Source organism: Sphaeramia orbicularis, chromosome 6 (genome assembly GCF_902148855.1).
Source record: "Sphaeramia orbicularis chromosome 6, fSphaOr1.1, whole genome shotgun sequence".
NCBI classification, from domain to species: Eukaryota; Metazoa; Chordata; class Actinopteri; order Kurtiformes; family Apogonidae; genus Sphaeramia; species Sphaeramia orbicularis.
Window position 1 is genome coordinate 54,909,590 of NC_043962.1, and position 13,301 is coordinate 54,922,890.

The window sequence follows — 13,301 nt, forward strand, 5'->3', positions numbered from 1 at the left end:
TTATTTATTTCTGTTCTGACCACTCCCAGCCTGTGTTTTCTTTTATTATTTTCTTTTATGTGTGTGTTTAAAAAAAAAGAAAAAAACAATCAATCAATCAATCAATAAATAATCCTTTCATGCATGAATTACAAGAGCCTTAATCAAGATTTTTTTTCCTGAGACTTGTTATTCCTCTGGGCATTAATAAAACAATGCAATTGAAAACATTTTTAATGAACCTATTTTTCATGGAGTTGCAAAAATGTCCCCTCAGCTGAACACTATACATTTAGTTTTTTGAAGAAAAGACATGTACATATTTACTGGCATACTGTGTGAAAACTATGAAATAATAACATTTTTTATACTGATAATCTGATGTTTTCTCACATTTTAACATACTCTAATAGTTCTTACTCACTTCATGGAGATAATATGCAAAAAAAAAAAAAAAAAAAAAAAAAAACTTTTGTTAAAAAAAAAACAAACAAACAAAAAAAACTGTTAATTAAAGTCCAATAAAATTAACAAGCTATTGATTTACACTCAAACAAGTTACTGCAGATCAGGTTTATCAAGAACAGTAAAGTTACATTAATGGTCTGAATGTCAGTGTATTATGGGATGACATATGAGTGTGCACTGTGTTGGCTGAGATGGAACTGAAACAACAAAATACATGAATATACAAGAAAACAGCTGGAGAAGAACTGTCTACTGGAGTGAGCACTATACATGAAAGGGATAAACAAACAAACAAACAAACAAACAAATAAATAAATAAATACAACAGGTGATAAACTTACCTATCCCCAGTTCCTTGATGATTTTCTTTTTCAGGTGCATCACAGTTAAATACTTCATCTGGTCTTCACTGTTGCACAGGTCAATGATCTTTTCTTCACAATCAGCTGGACCCCCATAATAATAATAATAATAATAATAATAATAATAATAATAATAATAATAATAATAAAGGTCTGAGGGTCACGTGGTCTCTGCACAGGTGAGACTGGATGAGATGTGATGCGTCTGTTGTGTCTGTTGCGTCTGTTGGTTGTGTGTTTTTCTGATGGTTATCCTCTTAAATACACAAACACAACAGAAAGCAAACACCTACAACCTGCCTTATAATTAGATCTTAAAAAAAAAAAAAAGAAAAAAAAAAGGGTCAGGTGACTTATGGGAATGACAGGTGGAGGACATAACCAAACTAAAGTGTTCGCAGACTTTGTCACAGTCAGTAGTCCGACTCCTGAGTCAGGATGGGCGCAAAACTGTCAAAGAAGAAAGAGGAAGAAGAAAAACCGAGTTAACGAGATAAGGAGTGAAAACCGTGAAGAAGAAGTCTGGAGAGGAGACTCATGTGGAGGGGAGAAGATGTACGAGCCCAGGGACCCCACATTGACATTAGAAGAAGAGGAGGATGTCCTGGACTGTGAGTAAACAAACGTACACTGGAAAGACAGTCTGAATTCAAATAACACACAAAGAAAGTAGGGTTTTGTTTTGTTTTTTTAACCCTTTCATGCACAGTGGTCACTCCAGTGGACAGTTCTTCTCCAGCTGTTCTCTTGTATATTCATGGGTTTTGTTGTTTTAGTTCCATATGAGCCAACACAGTGGACACTAATGCATCATCCCATACACTGACATTCAGACCATTACTGTAACTTTGCTGGTCTTGATAAACCTGATCTGCACGAACATGTTTAAGTGTAAATCAATTGTTATTGTTAGACAAGAAGGTTTTTTTTGCATATTATCTCCATGAAGTGAGTAATTACTAGCATTAGAATATGTTGAAATGTGAGAAGACGTCAGATTAGCAGCATTAAAAATGTTTTTATTGCATTGTTTTCATATCACTTTCTGATATTGGGTTTTTAACACGTTTCTTTACTTCAAAATTAAATGCATGGATATTTTTGTAACTTCATAGGAAAAAAAAAACTCGATCGCATTGTTTTTTTCATGCCTAAGGAGGAATAAAAACACTGAAGAAAAAAATCTTGACTAAGGTTCTCACAATTAATGCATGAAAGGGTTAAATTATTGCGATTGACACATCACACATATTCCATCCATACCAGGTTTTTAATGTAAATAACTGGATAGAATAGAATAGAACAGAATAGAATAGAATAGAATAGAATAGAATAGAATAGAATAGATGGATGACATTAATAGTATTTATTACAATAAAATTATCTGAGTTTAATCTCAGTCTCTGACTCTTATGAGTTTTTCCTCATATTTATATAATACAGTATGAACAGAAAATATCCATGTTTTATTTCTTGTACTTTTAATCAAAAAACTGATTAATTGAATTATTCTTAAAGAATATTTGAGGTTTTTGAATTGAGTTGTTTTATTTTTTATTGTTGAGTTTGATTAAACTGAGCCCAGTCACAAACACTTCTGTCATAATTCCAAACCCATGTGGTACTGGTCATATTTAAAGGGGTTTCCTTTGTCTGTATAGACCTGATGACTCACTCCATGTGACCTCTGACCTTCACACTGATCTGGTTATCACGGTAACAGCAAAAAAAACAACAATGAAAAAAATGAAGAAAAAAAAAAGGAAGCAGCTCAGAAAGTGGAGAATAAAGAAAAGCAGAAGTTTGTGTTAGTTCCTGTTCAGACGACATGAAGACTCGGTGTGTGTTCCATCGTCTCGGTGAGTCCAACCATCAAACACTGGCCTGATCGATCACTGATCGGACCCATGGGTTCCTGATCAGGTCCACTTGAACAGGATGAGGTCAAAGGTCAACGTTAAGACGGAAAGGAGCAGTTTGATCCTGGGTTTGATGTGTCGACTGGAGCTGACCTTAAAGGCGTTTCCATGGCACCAGACGACAACACACAAACAGCTGATTGGACCGATGATTGATCTGTATTGATTAGAAGTCAAACATTATTAGTGTTGATTGGTTCCATTAGAGTCAGTTTGAACATTTGGATCAAAGAAGTCCATCTGTCCTTCAGAAGTGTTCAACTGAACCTTCTGCTGTGGAGTTGAATGACAGCTGTCAATCAAACAAAGGTCTGTTCAGTCTGGTTTAACCGGTCTGTTTAGTCTGGTTTAACAGGTCTGTTTAGTCTGGTTTAACTGGTCTGTTTAGTCTGGTTTAACTGGTCTGTTTAGTCTGGTTTAACTGGTCTGTTTAGTCTGGATTAACTGGTCTGTTTAGTCTGGTTAAACTGGTCTGTTTAGTCTGGTTTAACTGTTCTGTCTAGTCTGGTTTAACTGGTCTGTTTAGTCTGGATTAACTGGTCTGTTTAGTCTGGTTTAACTGTTCTGTCTAGTCTGGTTTAACTGGTCTGTTTAGTCTGGATTAACTGGTCTGTTTAGTCTGGTTTAACTGGTCTGTTTAGTCTGGATTAACTGGTCTGTTTAGTCTGGTTTAACTGGTCTGTTTATTCTGGTTGAACTGGTCTGTTTAGTCTGGTTAAACTGGTCTGTTTAGTCTGGTTAAACTGGTCTCTGGTGGGTCTGCTTAGTCTGGTTAAACTGGTCTGTTTAGTCTGGTTAAACTGGTCTGTTTAGTCTGGTTTAACTGGTCTGTTTAGTCTGGTTAAACTGGTCTGTTTAGTCTGGTTAAACTGGTCTGTTTAGTCTTGTTAAACTGGTCTGTTTAGTCTGGTTTAACTGGTCTGTTTAGTCTGGTTTAACTGGTCTGTTTAGTCTGGTTAAACTGGTCTGTTTAGTCTGGTTAAACTAGTCTGTTTAGTCTGGTTTAACTGATCTGTTTATTCTGGTTAAACTGGTGTGTTTAGTCTGGTTTAACTGGTCTGTTTAGTCTGGTTTAACTGGTCTGTTTAGTCTGGTTAAACTGGTCTGTTTAGTCTGGTTTAACTGGTCTGTTTAGTCTGGTTAAACTGGTCTGTTTAGTCGGGTTAAACTGGTCTGTTTAGTCTGGTTTAACTGGTCTGTTTAGTCTGGTTAAACTGGTCTGTTTAGTCTGGTTAAACTGGTCTGTTTAGTCTGGTTTAACTGGTCTGTTTATTCTGGTTAAACTGGTGTGTTTAGTCTGGTTTAACTGGTCTGTTTAGTCTGGTTAAACTGGTCTGTTTAGTCTCGGTTTAACTGGTCTGTTTAGTCTGGTTTAACTGGTCTGTTTAGTCTGGATTAACTGGTCTGTTTAGTCTGGTTTAACTGGTCTGTTAGTCTGGTTAAACTGGTCTGTTTAGTCTGGTTAACTGGTCTGTTTAGTCTGGTTAAACTGGTCTGTTAGTCTGGTTTAACTGGTCTGTTTAGTCTGGTTAAACTGGTCTGTTTAGTCTGGTTTAACTGGTCTGTTTAGTCTGGTTTAACTGTCTGTTTAGTCTGATTTAACTGGTCTGTTTAGTCTGGTTTAACTGGTCTGTTTAGTCTGGTTTAAACTGGTCTGTTTAGTCTGGTTTAACTGGTCTGTTTAGTCTGGTTTAACTGGTCTGTTAGTCTGGTTAAACTGGTGTGTTTAGTCTGGTTTAAACTGGTCTGTTTAGTCTGGTTTAACTGGTCTGTTTAGTCTGGTTAAACTGGTCTGTTTAGTCTGGTTTAACTGGTTTGTTTAATCTGGTTAAACTGATATGTTTAGTCTGGTTAAACTGGCTTGTTTAGTCTGGTTGAACTGGTCTGGTTAGTCTGGTTAAACTGGTCTGTTAGTCTGGTTAAACTGGTCTGTTTGGTCTGGTTTAACTGGTCTGTTTAGTCTGGTTAAACTGGTCTGATTAGTCTGGTTAAACTGGTCTGTTTAGTCTGGATTAACTGATCTGTTTAGTCTGGTTTAACTGGTCTATTTAGTCTGGTTTAACTGGTCTGTTTAGTCTGGTTAAACTGATCTGTTTAGTCTGGTTAAACTGGTCTGTTTAGTCTGGTTAAACTGATCTGTTTAGTCTGGCAAAACTGGTCTCTGGTGTGTCTGTTTAGTCTGGTTAAACTGGTCTGTTTATTCTGGTTAAACTCATCTGTTTAGTCTGGTTAAACTGGTCTATTTAGTCTGGTTAAACTGATCTGTTTAGTCTGGTTAAACTGGTCTCTGGTGGGTCTGTTTAGTCTGGTTAAACTGGTCTTTGGTAAGTCTGTTTAATCTGGTTAAACTGGTCTGTTTAGTCTGGTTTAACTGGTCTCTGGTGAGTCTGTTTAATCTGGTTTAAACTGGTCTGTTTAGTCTGGGTTTAACTGGTCTGTTTAGTCTGGTTAAACTGGTCTGTTAGTCTGGTTAAACTGGTCTGTTTACGTCTGTTTAACTGGTCTGTTTATTCTGGTTAAACTGGTGTGTTTAGTCTGGTTAAACTGGTCTGTTTAGTCTGGTTTAACTGGTCTGTTTATTCTTGTTTAACTGGTCTGTTTAGTCTGGTTTAACTGGTCTGTTTAGTCTGTTTAAAATGGTCTGTTTATTCTGGTTTAACTGGTCTGTTTAGTCTAGTATAACTGGTCTGTTTAGTCTGGTTTAACTGGTCTTTTTAGTCTGGTTTAACTGGTCTGTTTAGTCTCGTTTAACTGGTCTGTTTATTCTGGTTTAACTGGTCTGTTTAGTCTGGATTAACTGGTCTGTTCAGTCTGGTTTAACTGGTCTGTTTAGTCTGGTTAAACTGGTCTGTTTAGTCTGGTTTAACTGGTTTGTTTAGTCTGGTTTAACTGGTCTGTTTAGTCGGGTTAAACTGGTCTGTTTAGTCTGGTTTAACTGGTCTGTTTAGTCTGGTTAAACTGGTCTGTTTAGTCTGGTTAAACTGATCTGTTTAGTCTGGCAAAACTGGTCTCGGATGTGTCTGTTTAGTCTGGTTAAACTGGTCTGTTTAGTCTGGTTAAACTCATCTGTTTAGTCTGGTTAAACTGGTCTGTTTAGTCTGGTTAAACGGATCTGTTTAGTCTGGTTAAACTGGTCTCTGGTGGGTCTGTTTAGTCTGGTTAAACTGGTCTCTGGTGAGTCTGTTTAATCTGGTTAAACTGGTCTGTTTAGTCTGGTTTAACTGGTCTCTGGTGAGTCTGTTTAATCTGGTTAAACTGGTCTGTTTAGTCTGGTTAACTGGTCTGTTTAGTCTGGTTTAACTGGTCTGTTTATTCTGGTTAAACTGGTGTGTTTAGTCTGGTTAAACTGGTCTGTTTAGTCTGGTTTAACTGGTCTGTTTATTCTTGTTTAACTGGTCTGTTTAGTCTGGTTTAACTGGTCTGTTTAGTCTGTTTAAAATGGTCTGTTTATTCTGGTTTAACTGGTCTGTTTAGTCTAGTTTAACTGGTCTGTTTAGTCTGGTTTAACTGGTCTGTTTAGTCTGGTTTAACTGGTCTGTTTATTCTGGTTTAACTGGTCTGTTTAGTCTGGATTAACTGGTCTGTTTAGTCTGGTTTAACTGGTCTGTTTAGTCTGGTTAAACTGGTCTGTTTAGTTTGGTTTAACTGGTCTGTTTAGTCGGGTTAAACTGGTCCGTTCAGTCTGGTTTAACTGGTCTGTTTAGTCTGGTTAACTGGTCTGTTTAGTCTGGTTTAACTGGTTTGTTTAGTCTGGTTTAACTGGTCTGTTTAGTCTGTTTAAACTGGTCTGTTTAGTCTGGTTTAACTGGTCTGTTTCGTCTGGTTTAAACTGGTCTGTTTAGATCTGGTTTAACTGGTCTGTTTAGTCTGGGTTAACTGGTCTGTTTAGTCTGGTTTAAACTGGTCTGTTTAGTCTGGTTTAACTGGTCTGTTTAGTCTGGTTTAACTGGTCTGTTTAGTCTGGTTTAACTGGTCTGTTTAGTCTGGGTTAACTGGTCGGTTTAGTCTGGTTTAACTGGTCTGTTTAGTCTGGTTAAACTGGTCTATTCAGTCTTGTTAAACTGGTCTGTTTAGTCTGGTTAACTGGTCTGTTTAGTCTGGTTTAACTGGTCTGTTAGTCTGGTTTAACTGGTCTGTTTAGTCTGGTTTAACTGGTCTGTTTAGTCTGGTTTAACTGGTCTGTTTAGTCTGGTTTAACTGGTCTGTTAGTCTGTTTAAACTGGTCTGTTTAGTCTGGTTTAACTGGTCTGTTTAGTCTGGTTTTAACTGGTCTGTTTAGTCTGGTTTAACTGGTCTGTTTAGTCTGGTTAACTGGTCTGTTTAGTCTGGTTTAACTGGTCTGTTTAGTCTGGTTTAACTGGTCTGGTTTAACTGGTCTGTTTAGTCTGGTTTAACTGGTCTGTTTAGTCTGGTTAACTGGTCTGTTTAGTCTGGTTTAACTGGTCTGTTTAGTCTGGTTTAACTGGTCTGTTTAGTCTGGTTTAACTGGTCTGTTAGTCTGGTTTAACTGGTCTGTTTAGTCTGGTTAACTGGTCTGTTTAGTCTGGTTAAACTGGTCTGTTTAGTCTGGTTTAACTGTCTGTTTAGTCTGGTTTAACTGGTCTGTTTAGTCTGGTTTAACTGGTCTGTTTAGTCTGGTTTAACTGGTCTGTTTAGTCTGGTTTAACTGGTCTGTTCAGTCTGGTTAACTGGTCTGTTTAGTCTGGTTAACTGGTCTGTTTAGTCTGGTTTAACTGGTCTGTTTAGTCTGGTTTAACTGGTCTGTTTAGTCTGGTTTAACTGGTCTGTTTAGTCTGGTTTAACCTGGTCTGTTTAGTCTGGTTTAACTGGTCTGTTTAGTCTGGTTTAACTGGTCTGTTTAGTCTGGTTTAACTGGTCTGTTTAGTCTGGTTTAACTGGTCTGTTTAGTCTGGTTAAACTGGTCTGTTTAGTCTTGTTAAACTGGTCTGTTTAGTCTGGTTTAACTGGTCTGTTTAGTCTGGTTAACTGGTCTGTTTAGTCTGGTTTAACTGGTCTGTTTAGTCTGGTTTAACTGGTCTGGTTTAACCTGGTCTGTTTAGTCTGGTTTAACTGGTCTGTTTAGTCTGGTTTAACTGGTCTGTTTAGTCTGGTTAAACTGGTCTGTTTAGTCTGGTTTAACTGGTCTGTTTAGTCTGGTTTAAACTGGTCTGTTAGTCTGGTTTAACTGGTCTGTTTAGTCTGGTTTAACTGGTCTGTTTAGTCTGGTTTAACTGGTCTGTTTAGTCTGGTTTAACTGGTCTGTTTAGTCTGGTTTAACTGGTCTGTTTAGTCTGGTTTAACTGGTCTGTTTAGTCTGGTTTAACTGGTCTGTTTAGTCTGGTTTAACTGGTCTGTTTAGTCTGGTTTAACTGGTCTGTTTAGTCTGGTTTAACTGGTCTGTTTAGTCTGGTTTAACTGGTCTGTTTAGTCTGGTTTAACTGGTCTTTTAGTCTGGTTTAACTGGTCTGTTTAGTCTGGTTAACTGGTCTGTTAGTCTGTTTAACTGGTCTGTTTAGTCTGGTTTAACTGGTCTGTTTAGTCTGGTTTAACTGGTCTGTTTAGTCTGGTTTAACTGGTCTGTTTAGTCTGGTTTAACTGGTCTGTTTAGTCTGGTTTAACTGGTCTGTTTAGTCTGGTTTAACTGGTCTTTTTAGTCTGGTTAACTGGTCTGTTTAGTCTGGTTAACTGGTCTGTTTAGTCTGGTTTAACTGGTCTGTTTAGTCTGGTTAACTGGTCTGTTTAGTCTGGTTTAACTGGTCTGTTTAGTCTGGATTAATTTATCTGTTTAGTCTGGTTAAACTGGTCTTTTTAGTCTGGTTTAACTGGTCTGTTTACTCTGGTTAAACTGGTCTGTTTAGTCGGGTTAAACGGATCTGTTTAGTCTGGTTAAACTGATTTGTTTAGTCTGGTTAAACTGGTCTGTTTAGTCTGGTTAAAGTGATCTGTTTAGTCTGGTTTAACTGGTCTGTTTAGTCTGGTTAAACTGTTCTGTTTAGTCTGGTTTAACTGGTCTGTTTAGTCTGGTTAAACTGGTCTCTGGTGAGTCTGTTTAATCTGGTTAAACTGGTCTGTTTATTCTGGTTTAACTGGTCTGTTTAGTCTGGATTAACTGGTCTGTTTAGTCTAATTTAACTGGTCTGTTTAGTCTGGTTAAACTGGTCTGTTTAGTCTGGTTTAACTGGTCTGTTTAGTCTGGTTTAACTGGTCTGTTTAGTCTGGTTAAACTGGTCTGTTTAGTCTGGATTAACTGGTCTGTTTAGTCCTGGTTTACTGGTCTGTTAGGTCGGGTTTAACTGGTCGGGTTTAGTCTGGTTTAACTGGTCTGTTTTAGGTCGGGTTTTACTGGTCTGTTTAGTCTGGGATTAACTGGTCTGTTTAGTCTGGTTTAACTGGTCTGTTTATCTGGTTTAACTGGTCTTTTAGTCTGTTTAACTGGGCTGTTTAGTCTGGTTTACCTGGTCGGTGTAGGTCTGGTTTAACTGGTCTGTTTAGAGTCTGTTTAACGGGTCTGTTTAGTCTGTTTTAAACTGGTCTGTTTAGTCTGGTTTAAATGGTCTGTTTAGTCTGGTTTAACTGGTCTGTTTAGTCTGGTTAACTGTCTGTTTAGTCTGGTTTAACTGGTCTGTTAGTCTGGTTAACTGGTCTGTTTAGTCTGGTTTAACTGGTCTTTTGAGTCTGGTTTAACTGGTCTGTTTAGTCTAGTTAAACTGGTCTGTTTAGTCTGGTTAAACTGGTCTGTTTAGTCTGGTTTAACTGGTCTGTTTAGTCTGGTTTAACTGGTCTGTTTAGTCTGGTTAAACTGATTTGTTTAGTCTGGTTAAACTGGTCTTTTTATTCTGGTTTAACTGGTCTATTTAGTCTGGTTAAACTGGTCTCTGGTGGGTCTGTTTAATCTGACCTGTGTCCTCTGACCTGTGTCCTCTGACCTCTGACCTGTGTCCTCTGTCCTCTTCAGGTGTCTGTGTCCTGCTGCTGTCTGGATTGACTGTTTCTTCAGGTGAGATGATGAATTCAACCAATCAGACTCAATAACAGTTGGACATTTGGTCCATGTGTCTTTAACCTGTTGAATGTGTTGACTCTGTCCAGTCTCTGTGGACGTCTTTCCAAACGTTCAGCAGTTCTTCAGAGGAGACAGTTTTTCTGTGAGTTGTGCAGATGTCCAGACAGATGGATGGACAGTGAAGAGGACACAGACAAACGGAAACACTGGGACATGTGCAGAGTTTGGAAGGATAGACGGGTCATTCTGCGTTGTCGATGGTCTCACGCCAGGGGCCAGTGGAGTTTACTGGTGTGAGACCAGTTCAGGACAGCAGAGTGACCAGGTGTCCATCACTGTAACAGGTGAATAACTGGTGACAGGTGATTGGTTGAAGTGTGTCTCTAACAGGATTGGTGGTTCCTGAGGGAACTCCAGATTTAACTGGAGGTTTCCAGTGTGGCCTTGTGGGTAGCAGGTTCTGTTCCAGACAGTGGACGTGGACCACAGCTCAGTCTGACCACCAATCAGCTCTCTGTATAGTTGGTGTGAGGACAGTGGGCGGAGTCACACACATCCAGGGTGGGGAAGCAAAATTTACAATGGACATTTAGTTGTTTTTTCTCAGCAGGCACTACGTCAATTGTTTTGAAACCAAACATATACTGATGTCATAATCATACCTAACACTATTATCCATAGCTTTTCAGAAACTTTTGCCCATATGAGTAATCAGGAAAGCAAACGTCAAAGAGTGTGTGATTTGCTGAATGCACTCGTCACACCAAAGGAGATTTCAAAAATAGTTGGAGTGTCCATAAAGACTGTTTAGAATGGAAAGAAGAGAATGACTATGAGCAAAACTATTACCAGAAAGTCTGGAAGATACTATTAAAGAAGAATGGGAGAAGTTGTCACCCCAATATTTGAGGAACACTTGTGCAAGTTTCAGGAAGCGTGTGAAGGCAGTTATTGAGAAAGAAGGAGGACACATAGAATAAAAACATTTTCTATTATGGACATTTTCTTGTGGCAAATAAATTCTCATTACTTTCAATAAACTAATTGGTCATACACTGTCTTTCAATCCCTGCCTCAAAATATTGTAAATTTTGCTTCCCCACCCTGTATTAGCTGTAGATGAGGACATCCCATATTCATCTAGTTTCAGATGTGGACACAGTTCAATGTTGAAGTCCCCTTTATGACCTTAGATCAAATCCACTGTTGGGAGTCCACTTCATGTGTGTGTCCTTTGTCTTTATTTGTGTCTCTGGTCTCATTTGTCCAACTCTGCTTGTATTTAACAGATTTTTATGTAATCTTGGACATCCCTGCACTTCCTGTGGAGACAGGAAGTGATGTCACTCTGCGCTGTAGAGGCAGAGGTGGTTCAACACTTAAAGCCGAGTTTATAAAAAACGGTCGGACACTCACACCTGTCCCAGTAGAAGAGTGGACCATCTCTGTAGACCACCTGTCTGATGAAGACCAGTACTCCTGTTATGTTCCAGATGTTGGTGGATCTCCATCGAGCAGCCTGAGGGTCAAAGGTGAGGACTGTGACATCACTTCCTGTTCACAAAGTACACATTACAGACAGAACAGATGTAGGTCCCCTGGTGGACACTCATAGTACTGCAGTTCAACATTTTCACCACAATCAAACGTCTCCATCGTATGTTTCTATAAACACAGATCAAACCAATAGATAGAACATGGATCTTCAAATCTTTGGTCACATGTTCCATCTGTAAAGTTGGTTTCAGATTTGACAGCTCTTACAGCGCTTTGGTTTCTGATCCAGGATTCAGTTGAATTGAATTCATGTAGATCATGAACATATAAAGTTAAACCAAAGTGGTCCCAGTATAGATCCTTGTGGAACACCGGTCCATGTGTCCACATCAGTGCATTTCTAGACTGTCTTCTGTCTGTTATGAATGAGTGTAAATGTTGGACTTCCTGTTTGGTTCAGGGTTTGTTTCCACAGACGTTGTTCTTCATCTGGACCTGATCCATGGAACCAAACTTCTACGTCAACGTCAAATGAACTGAGACTGAAGACGATGTTCTGTTGTCTCCCAGAGTTTCCACTACCTCTGATCCTACAACTTCATCCTCTGATCCTGGTTCCTCCCTAGGTTCAGGTTCTCTCTCTGGAACCACCATCTCGGTCATCATAGCTGTGGTCTCACTGGTTGTCCTGGTTCTGATTCTGGTTCTGCTGCTGTGGAAGAAACACAAAGGTGATGAACTGTCTCAACCAGACGTTAAATGTTTCATAAATGTCCCAGAGGTTTTGGTTCAGGTTAGTTTTAAGGGTCCAGTGTTCTGGTCCTGGTCCAGTGTTCTTGTCCTGGTCCCGGTCCTGGTTCACAGTGTGGTTCTGATGTGACGACTCCTCTTCTTGTGTCTCAGGTGACAGTGACTCCTCCCCTCCTGTAGATGTCACGTATGCTGATGTCACCATCGCTCAGGCAGCCAATAGGAGAGGTAGGAGACACACCTGCACCTGAACCAGGTTCACTTAGATCCATGTGACCCGTTACCATGGTGATGTGTTTGTTTGACAGATAAACATCATGGAGAGGCTGAGACAGTGTACGCCGGAATCAAAACAAACACTGAAGGTAAACAAACAAATAAATAAATACACAAACCAACGACATCGTAGACTGTCACCATAAGGAACTGGACCTGATATGACTCAGTTTGTCCCAGTTCTGACCACGAGGAACATAAATGATGTTGAATGTAAAGTCCAGTAGCTGCTGTGTCTGGTACCAACGTCAGGGAGGCTGAGAATCCTCTGGGTGATGGATTAGAAAGTGTAGGGGAGTGGTTCCGACACAACAGGCTCTCAGTGCGTTTGGTCGCTCGTAGAAAGACGAACAAATCCTTGTTGTTGGAAGTGAAATGGTATCTGCGACTTCTGTTGGAATAATATGGCAGCAGTCGTCCTCTGGTGGGTCTTCAAGTCGCTCCAACCTGCTGATGATGCAAAGGAACATCATCAGTTCTATGAAATCCATCTGCTCTAACTGTTGTTGGTGATGAAACCATGGATGTGTTTGCAGATGCTCCTGGTCTGAGTCCAAGTGAAACCAGTCGGTAACTTTACCTAAAACCTTACGTGTCCACATACGTTAGACACTTTTACACAGATCCCAGAATAAAGGTCAGATGCTGATCTCACCTTTTTTTCCTTTTTTCCAATCGAAGAGGCGGGGACACAGCGGATAGTGGGACGTATCACTTCAGGGTCAGAAATAGCCCAAGCATAGCAGTGTTGCTAACCTCTCCAGAGTCAGCGCGTGTTTCACCGTTCCAAAAATGTTAGCACAGATAGAGTCCTCCGCTAGAAGTGATGACAGCTGGTGGATCTGGGCGTGTCCCCAGTCCCACATCTGTCTGATGGCGTTGATCTGTTTGTTTACTGTTAACGGCCCACGCTAATTTTTAAATCCCCCCGGTGTGGGAGAGGCAGCGGGTGGATACAAAGGCACTGGCATGGATTCCGTGGCAGTTGCCCCAAGTACTGTGGCTTCGTGCCACGGGTGAAAATACCTTGTTGCTTCAGCACCAGTG

General features: G+C 39.7%; 1 protein-coding gene across 1 annotated transcript in view; it reads left to right on the forward strand.

The window, feature by feature from the left end:
• Positions 1-13,301, forward strand: part of LOC115421075 (low affinity immunoglobulin gamma Fc region receptor II-like) — a 299,216-nt gene that overhangs the window by 22,610 nt on the left and 263,305 nt on the right. Inside the window, exons 5-7 of the mRNA XM_030136785.1 lie at positions 11,801-11,959; positions 12,132-12,206; positions 12,287-12,343. Coding sequence (XP_029992645.1) covers positions 11,801-11,959; positions 12,132-12,206; positions 12,287-12,343 — 291 coding nt within the window. The remainder of the gene's footprint in view (positions 1-11,800; positions 11,960-12,131; positions 12,207-12,286; positions 12,344-13,301) is intronic.